General features: G+C 44.9%; 2 protein-coding genes across 19 annotated transcripts in view; both read right to left on the minus strand.

Annotated features, from left to right (window-relative positions):
* LOC100630144 (eppin) overlaps nt 1-12,906 on the minus strand; it is a 32,954-nt gene extending 20,048 nt beyond the window's left edge. Inside the window, exons 1-6 of one of the 5 annotated variants that reach the window (XM_014735181.3) lie at nt 12,719-12,902; nt 10,826-10,957; nt 7,098-7,265; nt 2,834-2,965; nt 1,019-1,186; nt 22-640 (exon numbers count right to left, since the gene is read on the minus strand). In XM_014735181.3, coding sequence (XP_014590667.1) covers nt 606-640; nt 1,019-1,186; nt 2,834-2,965; nt 7,098-7,265; nt 10,826-10,957; nt 12,719-12,809 — 726 coding nt within the window. In that variant the 5' untranslated portion in view covers nt 12,810-12,902 and the 3' untranslated portion in view covers nt 22-605. Of the gene's footprint in view, nt 1-21; nt 641-1,018; nt 1,187-2,833; nt 2,966-4,173; nt 4,312-6,237; nt 6,564-7,097; nt 7,266-10,825; nt 10,958-12,718 lie in introns of those variants that run through there. The other 4 variants (XM_070247148.1, XM_070247146.1, XM_070247149.1 and 1 more) reach the window with 4 other exon arrangements.
* The window catches only part of WFDC8 (WAP four-disulfide core domain 8), a 34,857-nt gene continuing 25,577 nt past the window's right edge, over nt 12,797-22,076 (minus strand). For 11 of the 14 annotated variants that reach the window (XM_070247153.1, XM_070247156.1, XM_070247157.1 and 8 more), the window contains 3 exons: nt 21,060-21,227; nt 18,839-18,979; nt 17,563-17,895 (listed from right to left, as the gene is read on the minus strand). In XM_070247153.1, coding sequence (XP_070103254.1) covers nt 17,756-17,895; nt 18,839-18,979; nt 21,060-21,227 — 449 coding nt within the window. In that variant the 3' untranslated portion in view covers nt 17,563-17,755. The other 3 variants (XM_070247152.1, XM_070247150.1, XM_070247151.1) reach the window with 3 other exon arrangements.

The raw sequence follows: 22,076 nt of genomic DNA on the forward strand, positions 1-22,076 counted from the left end.
TGAATTATTTAGCCTCAGAGATATCAGACCACACAGAGCACTTTATTCGGAGGAACTGGAGGCTTCCAAAGGATAAATGGGGGCCCTGAAAGTTGAAGAGATACGGTGACACACTGAGAAGGAGTCAAAGGGCGAAGGGCATTGTGTTTGAAGAGAAGCTGAGCTGGAGGAAAGGGAGTGAGAAAATCCTGGGGTTTGGTTTTTGGAAGGGCCAAGGTCTTGGCAGCTGAGACTTGGCCAGTGGAAGCCAATGGGGCACATCAATCAGGCACACATGGAGAGAGCCCTGGATTATGAACCAGATCCTGGAGGTTGTTCCAGCTCTCCTTATCCTAGCCAGGGAGATGACGATTCTGCGAGATGGCAGAATAGAAAAGAGTGAGATGCTTGGGCCTTGCTCACCTTAGTAACCAAATCTTGCAGTTAATGGCAAAAAGGAGATGGAGTAATTTTTAAATCTTTTCGTAGGAAGGGAGAACGGAAGTGGAGTGACTTTTGGGGCTCATAGAGTGGTTTTTTTTTAGTAAGAGTCCCAGTTTATGCCTGTTGTCCCAAAGTAATAATTAATGGCATCCCCTTCCACTCTCAAAAGCGTCCTGGTTTGGTCAATAAAGCATGTGCTTGTCCTGGCTATCATCACCTTAAAAAAGAAAATGAAGAGAATTGGTGACAAGGTTTAGTAAGAAAGAAAGGCCTGGAGGGATTTGCTAGTGCATGGTGCCCCGCACTGGGCTGGTTCACTGGGCCTTCTTCTGACTTGTTATCAAACACTCCACCACCTCTGCTTCCTCTCTCTACACCCCTTGTTCATCTCATACTTGCCAACTTTGACTACTGCTCTCTACCCTCTCTTTCCCAAAACATCCTCTACTTAACCTCTACGAGGTGCATTCTTGCCTCCTGATTGGACTGGTTCTGTCAGCCCCAGGCTTGCCAAGTTCCTGGATTGGCCCAGCCAACACCCAAGCCCTCTAGTGTGGCCTAGGTGAGCATGGGAGACTGGGACCCCGGGACTTACTTTTGCCTTGGCAGATGATTCGGCAGATAGCTTCAGATTGGAAGTTGTTATTGTTCCCTAGGCAACCGCCATAGATGAATCTGTAGCACCTCTCAGTTTTCTTATCATACCACCAGCGTGGCATGAAGGCCATGCAGGGGCCAGATTCCTTTGGCATACTGCATACGTCTGCAGGAAGATTTGGGAGCAGAGCTGTTTGGGTGCCTGTCTCCCTAGAGAACATTCCAGGCATGTGCAAATGCAGGCATGAATGCTCTAAAAATATCATGTCCTTACACATCCCCCTGCCTTTGCACATACCTCATATGTCCATCTGTCTCTTGCTCACTAGGTACATTCCTGTTCATTCTTTAAAACCCTTCCCGGATATCAAACTCCTCTTTTCCTGATGTCTTTCCTGGCTCCATTCTTCACTCCTTGCTTTTTCTTATTGCTTCTCCATCTTGCAAACACATTTATCACTTCCGTGTAATTACTTGTTCATATTTTCTGACGCCTCCATGAGGACGTGAGGTTTGTGCCTTATGTCACTTGGTATACCAGTTCCTAGCAGATAATTTGGCACTGAGAAGATACTTCAGGAACGTTCACAGTAAAAAATCAAATGCATCTTGAACATCAAGGCGCGTTTATTGGGCAACTGTCTTGTGCATAGTGCTATGAGGTACAAATAGAGTTTTTTAGAACCTCATAGTCTGAAGCACGATAATGGTAGCATTTATGAAAGCGTCAGGCACTGTTCTTAGCACAAGACATATATTAACAGACAATCTTATGAGGTAGGTCCTCTCATTGTCTTCATTTTGCAGATGAGGAAACTGAGGCTCAGAGAGGCTAAGCAACTTCCCTAAGGCCACATATGTGGTAAGGGATTTGAACGTAGATAGTCTATTGCTCTCAAGATCAAGACCAGACCTCTTAATCTGGCTGGCAAGGCCCTGCATTATCAAAACCTTCTCTACCTAGTCCAGCTTTATCTTTCTCATCTCTTACCATGCTCATGCTCACTCTACGTTCTCTGACCTTTCTAACCCTGAGCATACTGTCTCCTCCCACAGGGTCTTTGCACAGGCAATAGGCAAATTATCTGTGCCTGGAAAGCTCTTCCTTCCAATTTTTTGCCTGCCTACTACCCATCTTTCAGATCTTAAATCATGGGTTCCTTTCACAGGAATACCTTTCCTGTCCTCCCTGGCTACACTGAGCAAGTGGAGTCCATCACAGGTGTCAGGGGCACAAGTAAACATTTGTTGAATGAATAAATGGATGCATAGAACATCCATAGTCTTCTTTAGAACAATGATATGGGCAAATGAGAGGAAAGAGTGTAAGAGGTCAAAGGTGGAAGGGAAGTCTTCCTAGATTTATATAGACAGAGAGGCCTGGAAACAAACAGGAAATACTAATATATACCTGTTTTTTATAGCTATCATATCACCTGCCACCATGTTGGCGTTTGATGAGACTTATGTGGCTACTTGGCATCTCAGAGGATCACAGAAGAGTAGCCAAGAGACCATGTGGTCTAATATGCTCATCTTTCTTACAGATGGGGAAACTAAGGCCCGTAAAAAAATTATGTTACCCACATCACATACCTATGTAAGGGCAGAAATGAAATAAAACCTGTGTCTCCCAACACCCACTCCAGTCCAGCACTGATAGAATCTGTGTCAAGTAGAAGATGCACCCAGACTCTTGGTCAGAGATCACCCATCAGTGAACCAGGGAAAGGGTCTGGCAATGCCAGTGCAGGTGGGCAGAAAGCAAGGGGAGGGGGAGGACATTGGATAGTTCAGGGGATTTTTGAGTTACCTTTGTTGAGGTCTAAACATTCCTTTCTACAGCCAAATCTGCAACACTTCATGTTCTCTGGGCAGTGTCTGTTCTTCGTACATTGATCCCTTTCTTCATGTAGGCATTTTACTCTGGTTCTGGGACACATCGCTGAGGGAGGGGAAGAAGGGACCTTGAAGGGGCCAGAGGCCTTCCTTCCCAGGCCCAAGGCACCACTGCAGAGTTAGGGAAGCTTGTTTTCACTTCACTGTTCCCAGAAGGTAGTGACCTTCAGGGGGCTCAGGATTTTCACACTACTGCCCCCATCCCCAACCCCATAATAACTCTTCATCTAATCCCTAAACCCAGCTTTACCTCCATCCCCACCACCCATAAGATTTCAGGGAGAAGGATGCTCTCCCCTAGGACTATTCCGGACCTCCTGTATTTGGATGTTCCCTTGGGTGGGGGCGCTGTGGCTCTTGGTGACTGAGATCTCCATTTCTGGAGTCAGATGGCTGGGCTTTTGAATTCTGTGCAACCCTTGTAGGGGAGGCACCAACTCTGAACCTTGATTCCCTCATTTTCCTATAGGATTGTTTTGAGGATTAATGTGACAAAGTTTGTAAAGCCATTGTCAAGCTGCCTGGGGCATAATGACAATAACTAATATTGATGAAGTGCTTACTGTGCAATTGTCCTTTTCTTTTTAATCCTCATTACAACTCTATAGGTAAGTCTTATCAATCGTCACATTTTATAGACAGAGGCATCTGAAGCACAGGGAGATTATGTGAACTTGCCCAAGGTCATGCGGCTGCTGAGGAATGGAGCCAAGATTTCGACCTGCAATGCATGGCTCCACTGCTGTCTGAGTGCTCAGTATATTTCAACTGCTAATTATGGGGGTCTTTACATCTCAGCATTCCAAGGGACTTCCAGAGACCATTCTTTACCCCAAAGGCAAGGATTCCCTGTGGGTGTGGGTGTGGGGAGATTTTGGGGGGGCTGCAACAGGAAGATTTGGAAGCTGATGAGGGTGCTGCTAGGGGGAAGGGCCTTTCTTGTGAGAAAGGTCCTTAAGCTTCCTGGTTCCCTTAGTCCACTTCACGAGCTCCAGGTCCAGGCACTTCCAGGAAGAATTCCTCTCAGAATGACAGTGGGGAGTCAGCTGCCACAGACTCTGGTGCCTGCATTCACCAAGGGCATCTTACCAGGAGGAAGGGTGCTGAAAGAATAACTCCAAATATCTCCCCTCTCTCCTACTCAGGATCCCAGGCTGAGGTGGGGAAAACATTCCTCATCTGTAGCATTCCTTGTTCCTTCCTCCCGGCAAAGCTCCCTTTCTCCACTGGGAGGACTGAGTCTCCAATACTTACTGTTAAAGGTCCCCTCAACTAGCCCAGGTTCCTGGATGGCCCCCAGGAGGATGAATGGCACCAGGATTGGCAGAAGTCTCAAGAGCCCCATTTTAGGAGGGACTGGCCTGGCTGGTGGCACCAAAACTAGGAACTGCCGCTCAGCAGCTCCTGCTCCTGAACCTCCGCTGCCCCAGCACAGCCTAACACTCCGGGAGCCACACACCACTGGAGACAAGCCAGCCATACTCCCTCCGCTGGGGAACACTAAGTCCCCGAGGCCATCAGTGGGACTAGCTGGCACCCACAACACCAATCCTGGGGGACGGGCTCTTGATAGGCAGCTCCTAATCCTCAGGTCGCTGAGGCTCTCTGGCTTGCCGGTCAACCAGGGAGAGGGTCAAAGCCTGTCTAGGGCTTCTAGACTCCCTTAGCAGAAAGAGATGTCCAATTCCAGGGTCTTCCATTTTCCCGGGGTAGGGGGGCTGTTTGGAAATCAAGAGTACCGCCGTTCTCTTCTGTCTTTCCGATCTCACTCTGCTCCTGTCTATTTTTCTGTCTGCTTATTTTTCTCACACTGTTTATTTTCCTTCTCTCTCTGCCTGTTTTACTCTGTGCCCATCTCTTTCCGTGAGTGTCCCTCTGTCTGGGTCTCTTACTTCCTGCCCCTCGTTTCCCTTCTGTTCTCCTCTTTCTTCTCTTTGGGCTGCCTTTTTTCTTTAACTATTGTCAAAGAGTAAAGCTATAACCATGAGAAGCATGTGGGGGAGGAGACAGGTTGATTCCAGACTGAACTGAATCTTCAGAGAGTGGCTGCAAGATCATGGTGCTCTGAAAGCAGGAGAGAACATCAGGGCTAATGGAGAGCTTCTATCATCAGGTGCAATTTGCAAGAGGTGATGCAGGAGGGAAATAATAAATGTCAGCCATGACCTCAGAACCAGATGCAGCAGTGGGGCCTGAAGATTGTTCCATTGAACTTTTCAGTTTAAGGCTTGAAGCATCAGTAGACATGCTCTTGGCTCACCTCTGATTTCACTTGCAGCTGCAGGAGACAGTTCTAGGGCACATTTTTTTTCCCATCCATTTCTTAAAATTGAGGTGGAATTCACATCATATAAAATAAACCATTTTTAAGTGAACTTTTCAGTGACTCGTTAGTACCTTCACAATGTTGTGTTACCATCACCTTTATTAGTTTCAAAACATTTTCATCACTCCAAAAGATAAACCCCATACCCACTAGCAGTCACTCTCTTTCCTCCCAGCGTACTCCAGCCCCTGGCCACCACTAATCTACTTTCTATCTCTATGGATTTACCCATTCTGGATATTTCTCTATAAATGGAATCATATAGTATATGACCTTTTGTGTCTGGCTCTTTCACTTAGCATAAGGTTTTTGAGGTTCTTCCACAGTGTAGCATGTATTAGCGCTTCATTCATTTTTATGGCTGAATAATAGCCACTGCGCATTGATATCTTCCTGCTTCAAGGGTCAGAGTCTCCACTTCTCTGCCAGGACTTTTCTCTGGCTCTCTGGGAGGTTGCTTAGCTTGCATGGGGAACAGTATGGCAGAGTTAGAGATTTAATACTCCCAGGCATCCAGTAGGGGATGAGAATCAGTGGATTAACACCTCAGCTTCCCCATCACTGGAGACAGATGAAGAAAATTAGGAAGCATATTTTACATGCTTCCTTACAAGTTCCACAGTAGGATTAAGCGGCAGTTTCCCACAGTGGTAATCAGGCCATAATCGACTCCTCTCTTCCCTTATCACTTAGCCCACTCCCCACCTTGTGCTTCTTGAAAGATCTCCCAAATAAACTACTTTTATCCATGCCCTTGTCCTAGGACTGGATTCTGGGGGATCCAAGCCAAGGCAATGCCCGTGGGCTCCTGTCGTAAAGGGTCTCAGAATTTTTTGAAGAAACAGAGGATAACAACATCCCTGGAGCTTTCAACTCTCAAAGTTCTGATTGTCTTCACTCCCTTTAATGGTATCACCAGAAGCCTTTATGACCCCGCAGAAGCTCTGCAGACTGTAACGTGCCAACAGATGTGAACTACTCAGCCTCAGAGGCACAGGGGTAAACAGACACTTTATTGGGAAAAATTGGAAGCTACATAGGTATAAATAGGGGGCTCTAGAAGTTGGACATAAAATAAGAAGGCGTAGAGATGGGTTCAAAACAAAAGGATATTATGTCTGAAAAGAGGCTGAGATGGAGGAAGGGGGAGGCAGATCCCGGAGTTCCATTTTTGGAAGAGCTTAGGCCTTGGAACGCTGAGAGTGGGACAGTGGAAGCCAACCAGGAGCATCGGTCAGGCACACGGACAGAGCCTTGGCTCATGAGCCGAATCCTGGTTGTTGTTCTGGTGTATCCTTATGCATTCAGGGAAGTAAACCTGTTGAGAATATAGGACAGGACCAGTTGAGCATCATGGGCTCAGCTAATCTTTGGAACTAGCCTAGAAGTTACGTTTGTACATCTTTTCACAGGAGATTAAAAAGAAGTGGGTTTGCTTTGGGAAGCTATTAATCTCCTTAAAGGAAAAAAATGGGTTGTAGATGGGAGTGGGTTGCTGGCGAAGAGTTGTGATGAGGAAATTAACGGCCTGGAAGGGGTGGTTAGTCAACATGTCCAGTGCTAGGCTGAATGTCCTGTGACCTCTCTGAAGTTGGTCTCTGAGATTTCACCACATCTGCATCCTCCCTCCACCCCTCATGCATTGTCACCTTTGATTCATGACCACATCCACTCCCAATCTCAGTTCCCAGAAAGCCAGCCCTCTGCAAGGAGCATTCTTACCTCCTGATGGGAGCTCGTTCTATCAGCATGTAATCTGCCAAGGATATAACCATCTTGGAACAGACCAGCCAACACCCAGACTTCCCAGCGTGGTGCTAGCAAGAATGGGACTGGGTCCCCTGGGACTCACCTTTTCTTGAGCAGATGTTCTGGCACACGGCTTTGCTTTGGAAGTTGTTATTGTTTCCTTGGCAGCCACCATAGATGAAGGTGGAGCAGGTATCATATTTCTTATCATACCACCAACGTTGGAAAAGACCCAGGCAGGGGCCAGTTTCTTTTGGCATTTTGCATACGTCTGCAGGGAGACCCCAGAATTGAGAACTTAGAGTGCCCACCCCCAAAAAATCTTCTGTTATTGTCTCTGCTGGCAACCACCATGGATGAAACTGAGTGGGCTCCTTCCACTATGTGACACCTCAGGAGCCCAGCTCCATTGATATATTGTGCACATTTGCAGAGAGACCCCAGAGTGGTGCTGTTTGGATGTCCATATCCCTGGAGAACATTGGTCTCCCCCTTCCTTTCTGGTCACCAGCCTCACTGTCTCCCCTGAGAGTGAGGAGACTCTGGTTTCAAGGCTCTGCTCCTAATTCAGTGTGTGCACATTGACCCATGTGACCTGTGCTGTCCTTGACTTCCTCTTCTGTAAAATGGGAATACAAAATCCCACCCTGCTTGTTGCACAGGGCTGTCCTGAGGTGCAAGTGAGACCACCCTCACGGTCCTCTAATTGTGAGCTCCTTGATTGTATCTGAAGTTGCAGCTTCTAACATAGTGCCTGGCAGAGAGTAGCAGGTCAACAAATATGCCCTGAGTGGATGAAAGATATGGAAGTGCCTTGAAAATTATAAACTAGGGGCTGGCCCCATGGCCGAGTGGTTAAGTTTGCGCGCTCCGCTGCAGGCAGCCCAGTGTTTCGTTGGTTCGAATCCTGGGCGCGGACATGGCACTGCTCATCAGACCACGCTGAGGCAGCGTCCCACATGCCACAACTAGAAGGACCCACAACGAAATATACAACTATGTACTGGGGGGCTTTGGGGAGAAAAAGGAGAAAAATAAAATCTTAAAAAAAAAAATTATAAACTATAAGCCACTTATTCTGCCCTCCAACCCATGCCAAGAAAAGAGAATATGGGATCATAAGTACAGGGCAGGTCCATGCAGGGAAGGCAGGGGGTGGTTTTTCCAATAGTCAAGCACCTTTTCTCCCTGCTTCAGTCCTGTTATAGGTTGCGTTATCTCCCCCCACCATCCCACTCTTATGTTGAAGTCCTAACCCTCAGTACCTCAAAACGTGACCCTATTTGGAAATATAGAGTTGTGATGGATGTCATTAGTTAAGATGAGTCATACTGGAGTAGGGTGCATCTCTAATCTAATATGACTGGTGTCCTTATACAAAAGGTAAAGACACACACACACGCACACACACACACACACACGGAGAACACAATGTGAAGATGAAGGCAGAGGTTTACAAGCCAAGAAATGTCAAAGATTACCAGCGAACCACCAGAAGTTAGGGGAGAGGCATGGAACAGGTTCTCTCTCACAACCTGAGAAAGAACCAACCCTGCCCACACCTTGATCTTGGACTGCCAGCCTGCAGGACTGTGAGACAATACATTTCTATTGTTGAGGCCACCCAGTTTGTGGCACTTTGTTATGGCAGCTGTAGCAAATTAATATAGGTCCCAACTAAACTATGAGTTCCATGAGGATAAATACCCACGGCTAAACAGTTAAGTCCTGCTGATTTTCACCTCCTCATTGCTCACCTCTCTGCCACTCTCTTCAATCTGAGCCTCAGTGTCTCATGCCTGGGCTGTTGATACAGCCTCGAATTGATCTTCCTGCCTCTGTCCCTGGCCCCTCCAATCAATCCTTCACGCTGCCCACCACAGAGAAGGACATGCTGGATCTAAAACGAAGCTGATCATATCATTCCACAGCTAAGATCTTGACTTCATGATGGTCTCCCCATGACCGACAGGCCCTTCATGCTCTGCCTCCCACTGGTGGCTCTGGCCTCCTCTCCTACCATAGTACCCTTTTGACCTACATGCTCCCATGATCTTCAACACACGATGCTCCTTTTCAACACACCTCCACACCTTTCACTCCATATTCCCCCTGCCCGCCCCTCTGTTGTTCGTTAGTGACACTCTTATTCTTCCTTCAAAACCTTTCTCAGACATCAGCTCCTCTGTGGTGTCTCTGACTCCATTCTACATCCCACACCCCCACAGGTGCCTGAGTCAATCCTGCATTTTTCTACCATGCTTCTGAATCTCGTGTGCATGTTTATCATTTGTTTACATCTTCAGTCTCATCTGTGAGCTTCTAGTGAGCAGAAATTGTGTCTGATTTCATCTTGGAACCCCATTCGTAGCAGGCGGTCTGGCACAGTATAGGATTTTACAGAGCGTTGAGGGTAAAACCAAATGCATCCTGACCTGAATGAATAAGTCATTCATTGAGCACCTACTGTGTACTAGATGCTTTAAGAGACAAAGAAAAGGCGTGGGAGCTCCAGATCAAGAATGATGAATAGTTTAAGCCAACATGTATCATGTGGCTATTATGTGCCAGACATTGCTCTAAGCACTTCATGTGCATCAGCTTATTTGATCCTCCAAATAGCATTCAACATTGATCTGAGGAAACCGAGACACAGTGAAGGAAAGTGATAATTTGCCCAAGTTAAATAGGCTGGTGAAAACTGAAGCTAAGATCTGAGGTCAGGAAGGCTGGATGCAGAATCCCTCACCTGCAGGCAAATGAGTAACTTACCACCCTCCTGCCTTCCCACTCTGTTCCATTGTCAAGTTTTGTTTACTTCTTAAACACCTTTTAAACACATTCCACTCTTCTTCATCCCCTCAGCCACCTATTTAGTCCAAGCTACCATGTTTTTTCATCCTGAAGTCCCTCAAGACACTCCATTCCGCCTCTGTAGGGATAGTTAAAACCTGGTCATGTCACCACCCACCTCAATGGATTTCCATCAGTCTTAGAATCCAGGTGAGGTTCTAGCTCACCAGACCCTACCTACTGGGGGATCTTTTTCCCTTTACCACGTTCATGCTCACTCTTTCTCTCTGGTCTCCCTAGGAGCCACCATTGAGCCTTGTACATGTTTTTCCCTCTGCCTGGAAAGCCCTTCTACCCAATTTTTGCCTAAAGTTATTACCTATCCCTCTGAACTCAACTCCAGGTTTGCTTTCTCACAGAGGTCTTCCTCAGCTTCCCCGACCACACTGGTCAAATCCTATGATGAGTCTCAGATACATTTGATAAATATTTGTTAAATGAATAAATAAAGAATCTTTGATAGTCTTTTTGGAGCTCAGGGAGATGGGCATGAATTTAAGATTGCAGCAGCAAGGAAAAACCCTCGGGTCTGGAGTGGTCAAGGGAGATGATTTCCTGGTGCTAAGGCAGAGAGATGGTCACTCTGGAGCAATAAGCTAGGAAATACCAACTAATTAATTGTCACTTGCAGCAACAATGTTGGAATATAATGGGCCAACAAGGGCCACCTGGGGACTCAGAAAATCATAAGAGTAAAAAAAAAAACATAAAGGAAGAAAAGCAGCCAAGAGACTATCCTGTTCAATCCCACCCCTGCACCCATCTTTTGTTTGGGGAAACCAAGGCCAGACAAGATGAAGATATTACCTAATGTCATACATCATCTTAGAGGTGTGATGAATTTAAGTTCCAGGTCTCCCAAGCCCAGGAGTCTTGTTCAGAGACCAGCCCTTAGCAAACCAGGGACAATGCCAGCTTAGGTGGGAAGAAGGTGAGGGCATGGGTGGAGGGCTGGTTGTTCTGAGGCTGTAATATTACCTTGTAGGAGGTCTAAACATTTTTTTCCACAGCTGAAGACACAACACTTCGTTTTGTCCGGGCATTCTTCGTCCGTCGTGCATTCATCCCTTTCTTGGTATTCACATCTCTCTTGGATCTTGGGGCATCTCCCTAGGGAAGGGACAGGCTTACAACCATGAGTGTGGAGGGCACATTGCCCACTCTTCTCCAGACCTAAGACAATTCTGGGAAGCCAGGGAAGTTTGCTTTTACTTTGCTCGTCCCCAGGAGTCTTTTTCCTCAGTGTGCTCTCATGTATTTCCCGGCACTGCCTTCACTACGCTCCCTCCTGACCACCCTCACTCTCTGCCTTCTTAGCCCGTCCCTAGTGCCTCCCCCTCCCCCCATCCCCTCTAAGGCAGGATTTCTCAACCTTGACACTAGTGACATTTGGGCCAGATAATTATTATTATTATTTTTTTAAAGATTTTATTTTTTCCTTTTTCTCCCCAAAGCCCCCCCGGTACATAGTTGTATATTCTTCGTTGTGGGTCCTTCTAGTTGTGGTATGTGGGACGCCGCCTCAGCGTGGTTTGATGAGCAGTGCCATGTCCGCGCCCAGGATTCGAACCAACGAAACACTGGGCCGCCTGCAGCGGAGCGCGCAAACTTAACCACTCGGCCACGGGGCCAGCCCCGGGCCAGATAATTATTTGAAGGGAAGAGGAGGGCTGTGCTGTGCATTGTAGGGTGTTCAGCTGTATCCCTGGCTTCTACCCACTAGATGCCAGTAGCACTCCCCAGTTGTAACAACCAAAACTGTCTCCAGACATGGCAAATGTCCCCTGGAAGGCAAAATCGCCCCACTGAAAGCCACCGGTCTAAGATAATCAGGCCATTTTGGCCTGGTTGAGGAGTCATCATTTTGGAGTTCCTCTGAGGGGCACCATTGTGCAGTGATTAATATCACTCCCCCTGGCGTCAGATAGTCGGGTTTTTAAATTCTAACCCTCGATTTACCACTTACCCTCTCTGAACTTAGGTTTCCTCTTTTGTTAAACCATTTTAGCCTTATAGAATTGTAAAGAAGAAATGAGACAGAATGTGGAAAGCTATAATCATAGTAACTGGTTTACAATGATAGTAACTGACATTTGTAGGTATTTAGCACAAGCCAAGCACTCTTCTAAGCATTTTAAATTGCAATTTCATTTAATTCCCATAAAATAGCTCTATGAGGTAAGTTCTATTAATATCGCCATTTTGCAGTTGAGGAAACTGAGGCACATGGAGTTTAAGTAACTTGCCCAAGGTTACATGGCTACTAAGTGGTGGAACCAGAATTGGACCTACCAAGTCTAACTCCACATCCCTCTCTTTAAATCCCTACTTTCTGAATGTTCAGTAAGTGGTAGCAATTGTCATTATTACTATAGAGTCATGGAGTATTACTGTCTTAAGTTCAAAGGAACTTCTGGATACTGTCCTTGATCCCAAAGTCAAGGAATCCTTGGTGATGCAGGGACACTTTAACGAAATACATTTGAAAGAATCAGGAGTTGATAGGAATGATGTCCCAAGAAAGGAGGCTATTTTTGTTGTGGGGTGAGGGGAAGGTCCCTCACCCAGATTCCCGTAGCCCTTCCCATAAATGTTAGATCCTTGTGATTCCCTCCACTCCCGAGAAAGACCCTCCACTTCAAAGGGGCTGGAAGTAGGGGTTGCTTCAGGTCTGGATTCTTGCATCCATGGAAGGAATCTTCCACAGAGAGAGAAATAGGAAGAAATACTTCAAACATCTCCCTCCCCTACCAACCAGGGACCAGGGCTAAGATGGTGGAAAGCAACTTAAGTCTGAGGAATTGTTCCATGTTCCTTCCTCCCAGCGATCTTCCCTCTCTTCAGGGCAAGGGCTGATGCCTCAATACTTACTTGGAAAGAGCCAGCCACTCAGATTAGATCCCTGGACATTCACTAGAAGGATGGATAGCACCAGGATTCTCAAAAGTCTGGAAGACTCCATTCTGAAGAAAAGCTGGCCTGTCTGGCAGTTCCAGAACGTGTAAATGTCTGTCTGCCTTTGTCCAGTCTGTTCATTCAGTAGTAGCTTGGGTATGAGAGCTGGAGTCAAGCCAGCCACTCCCTTTCCTGTGGGGAACACCAAGTTCCTGAGGTCATCAATGTGACTAGCCAGCATCTATAGCCCACAGCCCTGGGAAAGGGTCTTGTACTGGGTGGCTTCTGATCCTTAGCCTTCAGGGTTAGAATGGGTCCCCTGGTCAACCAGGGGCAGTAGGAGAAACTTGTCTGACTTTGTAGGCTACCTTAGGAGTGAATGCTACCATGAGAGGTCCTCTTCCTGATAACTTTGAGAGTTGTGAAGCATCGTCGTTCTCCAGTCATTTTCCATTTTATCTGCACGCCCTTTTGTTTGTCTCTGACAATGTGTCTCTATCGGTTTCTTGGTATCTCTTTGTTTCCCTGTGTCTATGTCTGACTTTTTTCTTTTTCTATGGTTCTTCCATGGTCTCTGTGTCCCTTTCTCCCTCTCCCGCACTCTCCTCCCATCCTGCTCCCTTTTCTCTTTGGGTCACTTACATTCTTTGATGAAGGCCAAAGGGTAAATATGTTGTCACAGAGTGGGGTGTGGAGGAGGAAGCAGGAGGATAGCATAGTTTTGCAGATAGTGTTTGTCAAGGTTGTGTTGCTTTGAGAGCAGGAGAGAATGTCAGAGCTTATAGGGAGCTTCTATCTGGTACAAACTCCCTGTTGTCTGAGGAGGAACTCTGAAATGAAGAGACCTGCCTGAGAGACTACAACTGAATAGAGGTCAATAATGCAGCAGAGATGCTGCATTCTAACTGGACCAGTGGAGGGGCTATTGGAAGGAGAGTGCTGGAGTACTCGGCAGCTTTCCTACAGCCACAGAATCCACACCACCAGCCAGTCAATCAGCCCTGGTAGAAGGGAGACAGTCTTTAAAGAGTAAATGTCATCTGTAGGGTCCCCATTTCCTTCCCTAAGTAAGTGGTGCACTTTTGGGCCAAGGTTTCTTCTTCAATTCTCCTACATGGTGAACAGAAGCCAGACAAAGTCAGCCTTATCATTAGCAGATGACAATATGATCACAAAGTTTAGGATCACAGACAGAACTCCCACGGGAGATACATTGTGTGAGTCTCAGCCTACAGATAGTGATATTCTCTGCTAGGAATGTCTGAGGCACTCACGTGGGCCATATTTACTCATAATGAGCCCTACAGATGTTTCCCCCACCACCACTGGGGCAATGCTGTGGTTGGATCAGCCCTGGTGGTTCTTATTATGATTACCAGATTCACTTTGGCAAAACCATCAAGGAACTTTGAAGATCAAGATTTACTACTCACAAGTCTGGAGGGTACGTGGTAGGCCAGAGGGCCACGCAGCAAGGTTGTAAGCAGGGAAAGAGGGAAAAACTGCAGACCTGGGGCTCTGCCTTTATTAAGGTCCAAGGGTAGGGTATCTAGGGTTTAATGAGTTCACTCTTTATTGGTGAATTTAAAGCATAAAAGCAGGAATTAGGATGTGGAAAGGGAGAAACAAGGCCATTCAAGCAGTAAGTTATCCGGGTTACTCAGGGCTTTCTGAAAAGGGAACTTCATGGAAGGGGTAGCCTGGTCCCTTATCTAGTTGTTTTGCTAGAAGCTGTGTCATACAGCTGGCAATGTGTTTATTTGAGATGGATGTTTTTGAAATGGCTGCCTCAGCAAGAAAAAGCTGAATGTTAGACACTTACAATAAAAAAGCTTAATGTCAGGTGCTTACAGTACAGAATCTCATCCTACCAACTTCACAATCTCACTGGATCCCACAAAGAGATCAGGGACTAGAATTTCTAATGAACAACCAAGATGTCTTAAGTAGCACTACTCCTCTTACTCTACGACCTGCATTCTCCCAAACTCAGCCCCGAAGAGAGTGAAAAGCTGAAATACCAGGTGGAAGGATTCTGGGGGCCCATCGAGTCCCTTTTCCTCATCTTACAGATAGGGATCAGAAGTCCCAGAGAAGTGAAGATGTCCATTCAATGTCACCCAGCAAGTGAGTGTCAGAGATAAAGTTAAGAGGGACCTGAATGTTCTTGTCATAGGTCACTATGGAATCTTCTGATATTGCTGTGGATATAATATTTTACTATGAAGTTGAAGGTAGAGAGGAACAGTGAGTCCAAAGGGGATGAAGGTGTCTCAGTGGAGATAGAGGCTAAAGACCCACAGAGTCTGTAAATGTCCAAATGATTCCCAGGATCCCCAAATAAGGTTGAATTCTTCTCTAAATTTTCTTGAAAGTAAATGAAAATTCAGAATTTCTTGTTGTTCTATCCCATTCTGTCACGCCTAATTTTCAGCCCCACTCAACGGCCTCACTTTCCAAGTAAATGAGATGAAATTTACATCTTTGAGGTCTGGCATGAATGATGTTTCTGGTCCCTTCCCTCACCTAATTTATTGGAGTAAGCTGGGTAAGGATCCACCTGGGCTTTGTCCCTCCTTCCCTTACCTCCTTTCATTGATGGTCATGGTGCCCTATCTCTGCCTCAGTCACACTTCTGTTCTAGAACCAATCTTATGCTCAGAATATGCTCAAAGAGCACTAATGTAGATGGCCTCTACCCGGAAATTGCTACTTATTCATTAGACCAAGACCTGTCACATGTTCTAAATTCCTGTCACTGGCTTTTCATGTTGTTCCCTGTGCCTCTAACTGTATTACTGAGTTTCATGTTTGTTTCCTCCAAATAAACTCTGAGCTCCATTGAACAAGTCTGTGTCTAGAATCTAGCAGTTAGAACATGAATGGGCCCAGAATAAACACTCAGCACATTCTGCTGGATGAGCAATGTAGGTATGGGATTGGTAGGTACATACGTGGATGGATGCATGGCTCATATCATGATGAATGGGAAGATGATTGGATGAGTAGGAAGAAGGATGGGTGAAGGTAGCATGGACATTTGGGTACATGAATGCATGGATATAGATGGGTAAATGAATGGACCAGGTGAAGAAAAGGATTGGATTGAACATAAGGATGGATAGGTTAGTGATAAGATGAATGGACTTTTTTTTTTTTTTTTTGGTGAGGAAGATTGGCCCTGAGCTAATGTCTGTTGCCAATCTTCCTCTTTTTGCTTGAGGAAGATTGTCCCTGATCTAACATCTGTGCCAATCTTCCTCCACTTTGTATGTGGGACACCACCACAGCATGGCTTGATGAGCGGTGTGTAGGTCCACACCCAGGATCCAAACCCACAGACCCCGGGCCACCGAAGCAAAACATATGAACTTAACCACTATGCCACCAGGCCATCCCTGAATGGGTCTATTGATGGAAGCTGTTTGAATGGAAGGCAGATGAGTGGTTTGGTAAGTGGATGGAGGGGAGATGGGGGTAGAAATCATGAAGTATGTTGTGGGTATGAGAGAATGTGTGTGTGTGAAAGATGGTAGATAGATAACAGGTAAATAGGAGAAAGGCTGAATATAAAATGAGCAGCCAGATAGGTAGAAGGAAGATAAATGAGAAGAGTAAGTGGATGGTTATATGGGTGAAAGGATGGGCGGGAAGATAAATAAGTTGAAAGGTATTTCAATGGAGGGCTGGATGAGTGGATTGATAGGTGAGTAAATGGATTGAATGGTTGGTGGATAGGTGTGAGGGAGTGGAAACATGATGCACAAATGAAAACATTAACCAAAGTTAAAGATATGAAAAGAATCATGTAGAGAGAAATTTATACTACTGTAAAGTAATACATCTGAAAATAAAGAGACAATAGATCAATTTTAGCAAAATACAAAAGACCAAAATTTATAGAAGAGGAGGTAGAGAGCCTGTACAGACTATGAATGAAGTACAAAAAATTAGTAAAAGCATACCATTATGGAAGGACCTAAAATATGCTTTTGGAGATGAATTTTGTCTAGCCTTCAAACAACAGAGTATTGATATATTATTAAACATATTACAGATATAAGAAAAATAGGTACGTTTCCCATACTAGTTTTTTTTTTAAGATTTTATTTTTTTCCTTTTTCTCCCCAAAGCCCCCCGGTACATAGTTGTTTATTCTTCGTTGTGGGTCCTTCTAGTTGTGGCATGTGGGACGCTGCCTCAGCGTGGTTTGATGAGCAGTGCCATGTCCGCGCCCAGGATTCGAACCAACGAAACACTGGGTCGCCTGCAGCGGAGCACGCAAACTTAACCACTTGGCCACGGGGCCAGCCCCCCATGCTAGTTTTTTGAAAGTAATATGACTCAAATAGCACAACAAAAATCATAGACCTATTTTTATTTTGACTATAGATGTGAAAATTCTGAATAAACTATTCACTAAAAGAACCAACAGTGCATTAATATAAGTATACCCTCAACATGATTAAGGTCATTCCAAGAATGCAAGGATGGTTCAACAAATGAAAATTTAATAATATAAGTTATTATACCAACAAATTGGAGAAGAAAAATCATTACATGACCAGATGCTTAAAAAGCATTGGATAAAATTCAGCAGTAATTTCCAATAGTAATTGTAAATGGATAAAAAGGAAACAACTCAAGTGAGATAAAACCTATTTATCACCAAACTCAACAAATGTCATTTTATACAACAGGAGACATTGATTTTAAAATAAAGAACTAGACAGGGATAGATGCCATTGCCTTTATTTTCAACATTATTTCAGAGGTCCTACATAATATAAGAAGACAAGAAAACAAAGTAAGTCATGGAGTTGGAAAAAAGAGTCTAATTTATTGTCATCTTCAGATAATATGATTATATATGAAGCCAAAGTAACTCCATTAAATATTGTTATACTTAATAAGACAATTTGGTAAAGTAGTTGAATACAGGACAAAATTGATAACTTTTTATTATGCTACTCATAATTAATTACTTTGATGATAATGTTTTCCACTTACTATTCAATTTTGGGGTTCCATGCACTTCAGTCCACAACGTGAACAGCACTTCTCTGACACTGGGCAATCATCATCCCGCAGGCACTTGGGTTTATCAATCTTGGAACACTCTGTGGGCTTGCGTGGGCAGAAACCTGCTTTGACTTTATTGGGTAAAACAAGACACTTGACCTTGAAATACTTGATCATAGTTTGAGACAAATTTGAGGAATCTTGGGAACATTAAATAGGGTTTCCTTCTGATCAAGCCTCTTACCCTTCCCCCAGAGTAGGAATAGAGTTGAGGAGACAGAATATCAACTTTGTGTGGGTAACAATTTCAGGATAATCAAAAAGTTTGGCCATTGCCAACTTATAAAATCTGTTAAGATTCCTGCCTGCCCCTACAGAATTAACGGGTTGGAGTTATCAGATCCCAGAGTACCGGGGATAGAAGGAGTATTAAAGAGCATCTAGAACTTCCTTGTCTTATAAATTGTAAAAATTGAGGACCATATGGGGGAAGTGAGTCACTTAAGGCCATACAGAAAACCAGTGGAAAGTTGAAGTCAGTTGAAAAGGCTTTTACTCCTTCTGCCATAGCATGCTATACCTCAAAACACTGACAATCCCCAAGACCATACTATCTCAGCACTATGTGGGGGAAGGAGCACTAGTCTTAGAGACTACAGAGTTCACTTCTAGCCCAACAGCATCTTGCTACCAATCTTTCCCCCAGCACACCTTGCAGGATGTGAATATGCTGTGCATGCTCTGAAGTTCTATGCAGACATAGGGGCTTACTAGGAATATACCTAATGGTTATGATTTTTTTTTGTATGAATAAGTGAATATTGTCACCTTGTAGGCCATTGAAGAGTGAGACTCAGAATAAATAAGTTTTGGGGAATGATTGGCTTTGAAGGATAGCACAAGAGTCTCCCAAGATCAGGAGGGCAACATGAGAGCATTGGTTAGGCATTAAAAGAGAAAGGTTCCCAAGAGACCTCTACAGTCAACCTAAGGGGTATCCCCTGTTCCATGGGACAGCATGGCATCCTTAGCATATGCCCAACAGACTTTGGGAAGTATATCCCCAGTCCTTACCTGTCCAGGCCGTGGCACAAACAAAGCCACATATGGATTCACAACATTTTTCAGTTTGGGGACAATCGATGTCACTCTTACATAAAGCTGAACACATCATACGATTCTTTAAAGGGAAGAGTGGGCACTGTCCTTTCTTGGCTAAAACAAGAGCAGATGTGAGCTCCTTCAAACCCCACCCCATCCCATCACCCTTGAAACAACTTTCCTTCTCTTCAAAACTGGTATCTCTTTCTGCAACTTGGTTCACTCTATTCTGTCCACCTACATTAGGCTATAGAGGAATGAGATGCCTCACTGTATCATGGGATGTAGTAGAGAGTTACGCTTGGTGTTTGAAGCCTCAAAGTCAAGTCCCAGTCCTGACACTCAATGAGTGATTTCAGTTTCCTTCTCTATAAAATAGGAGTAACTATGTGAAATCTACATAAATCAGTGTAAGCCATTTTACAGGATTCGGTTTTATGTTGAATGAGGAGTGACGTGATCTGACTCATTTTGAAAGGATCATTGTGGTTATTGTGTTGATAATAGATTATAAGAAGGGAAGGAGAGAAGCAGCGAGACCTGTTAGGAAGCTGTTGCAGTAATCCAGGTGAGAGATGACACCTCAGATCAGGGTGGCAGCTATGAGGTGGGAAGAAGTGGTCAGATTCTGAATCTATGTTCATGGTAGAACTAAAATGATTTCCTAACTTAATGGATGTTGATCAAGAAAGAGAGGCATCAAAGGTGATTTAGGAGTTTTTTTCAGCCAAGATGGGGAGAACTATGGATAGAGCAGGTTTGAGGTGGGAGAGCAAAGATTAGGGTTCCAGCTTTAGACAAGTTAAGTGTGAGGTGTTTGTGAGATCCAGATGGAGGTGCAGAGTAAGCAGTTGGATTTGGGGACTCAGATTCGAGCTGGAGATACAACTTTGTGGGTCAGTAGGACAAAGATGTCATTTAAATCCATTCTTCAAGATTTTGTGCATGTCTCCTGTTTTCCTCATCTGATTGCAAATTCTACAAGGACAGGAAGTGTTTCTTTTTTTTATTCTTCTTCAAGTCAAACTCAGACAGCCTGTGGTGTGTTTAACTCTCAGAGCTATTGTCGGGTTCTCTCTTGGGCCCACAAACCAGCCCAAGCCCATTTTCCTTAGCCTCTTCTTCCTGCTGGCTCCTGAGAGAGAACCAAGGTCTTGTCCACAGTGCCATGATTCCTTACAGACTCCCACAAAGGGAAGCTTGTGATTCGAGTTTCATCACATCAGGCCACAGGATTTCCTCAGCCATTCAGGCTCACTGGGCCCATGGAATTAAAATTCTCGCTCTACTTCTGACCTACTGTGAATCCTTAGGCAACTAACTTTACTTCTGTGACGCTGTTTCCTCATCTGTAAAATGGTGGTAATGGTACACTTATCAGCCCGCCTCACGGAAACTAAGGTCAAAATTCTAATGCTGCATTGTAAATCACACAGTGCTACATTTTGAAGATCAACAGTCCACCATCTCAATTTGTACTATTTAGTGAGCCCAAACTACTAGATGGCCACCATGTCAAATCTTTGTGTTTTTGATCACATATAATCCTACCAACAACTCGATGAGGTATTTGCTATTATTCCAGTATTACAGGGGAGGGAACTGAAACTCAAAGAGGTGAAGAAATTGGCACCAAGTGGGAAGAGTAAGATTTTAATCCAGATCATTTGGCATCTAAGCTCTGTAGGACACTGTCTCCCAACATTACTGGTGATGGTACTTTATACTAAGGAATGAATCTGAAGTCTTCACCTTCACCCCGCCCTACTCCTCACCGACTCCATGTTCTACTGCTGCTCCATGGGATTTCAGAGCTGGCCTGTCTATGCTTCATTCTTGAGTGAGTCCTCAGAGATACTCAACAGGTCAATGTAATGAGGAAACATCTGCTTCCAAGGGGTAGACCAGGCTTTCAGGTCCCCTTGGCCAAAGTTTATTGACACTTTATGTGTACTATCTCATTTTTTGGCACAACAACTTCATTAGGCAAGTATTATTATTATCCCCGTTTTATAGACAGGAAAACTGAAACTCATAAAAGGCAGGCAACTGACCCAAGACCACCCAGCCCGTGAATGACAGAGCTAGGACTTGAACCAAGGCAGTTTAACCCCAAATCCTGAGCCTGTAAGTGTGCTGGAATACTATTTCTGCTTAGACTAGGCCCTCAGATCGCCAGGGATGGGAGACTTACCCGCTAATGAGCAAGCCGTCTTGCAGTCTTCCCTGTTGAAGAAGTTGTTGGCATTCCCATCGCAGCCTCTATATGCAAAGGGTTTGCATAAATGATCTTTAAAGTCAAAATACCAGTGTCTGGCAGGACTTTCACAGTTTCCTGGGTCTAAGGGTAGCGAGCAGGGTTCTGAGGGCAAGAAGCAAAAACGGAAGAACATAAAGGGGAGCAAAAAAGAGAAGGGGTCAGGCCCTCAGCCTTTGTAGAGTTCATGGTGTTACTATCCAAGTCACAGAATGAGCTATGGTCAATAAGTTCTAGTCCTAGCTCTACTACAAATACTCTGTTGCACAGCATCTCTGAGTATTATTTCTACCTTGCAAATGATACAGTGAAGAGCACACAAGAATGCTTTGGAGCTGATCTTTCTTCTCCACTGCTCTGAGCTTTGGGAGGGCAAGACTTGTTCAGCAACTATATCTAAAGTGCTTAACAAAGTGCCTAGCACACAGAAGGAATGAAATCCTGAGGAAAACAGAACAGCCCCTCACGTCTGGAAACTGATCCGATGCTCATGGCCAAGCCGTGTTGCTTCCCTGTTGGACATAAACAATCTCACAGGACATTCACATCAAACAAGGTCACTCTGAGACAACGATAAAGTGAGACCAAGCAAATATCACTGTGAAACCTACAAAATATCAAACACCTATGAATGATTTGTGCTTCTCTACCAACTTCAGCTTTATCCTCACTCTAGCCTGCCCTCTATAGATAAGATTCACTGAGATACTCAATCACAGAAATGCCCCCGCTTTCTGACAGCACCCAATCTAGAGCAAACCCCGCTTCCTTAGTTGTTGTTAGTGCTATTCATTGGGTTCCAACTCCAAGCAACCCTGTGTGCAGCAGGGCAGAAGCCTGCCCAGTCTTTTTTGTGCCCTCCACTCATCTTCCGGTGCTGTATCAGACAATGCTCTGCTGCTGTTCGTAGGGTTTTCATGGCCAATTTCCTTAGACTCTCCCCCAAATTACCCA

The sequence above is a fragment of the Equus caballus genome, chromosome 22 (genome assembly GCF_041296265.1).
Source record: "Equus caballus isolate H_3958 breed thoroughbred chromosome 22, TB-T2T, whole genome shotgun sequence".
Taxonomy (NCBI): Eukaryota; Metazoa; Chordata; class Mammalia; order Perissodactyla; family Equidae; genus Equus; species Equus caballus.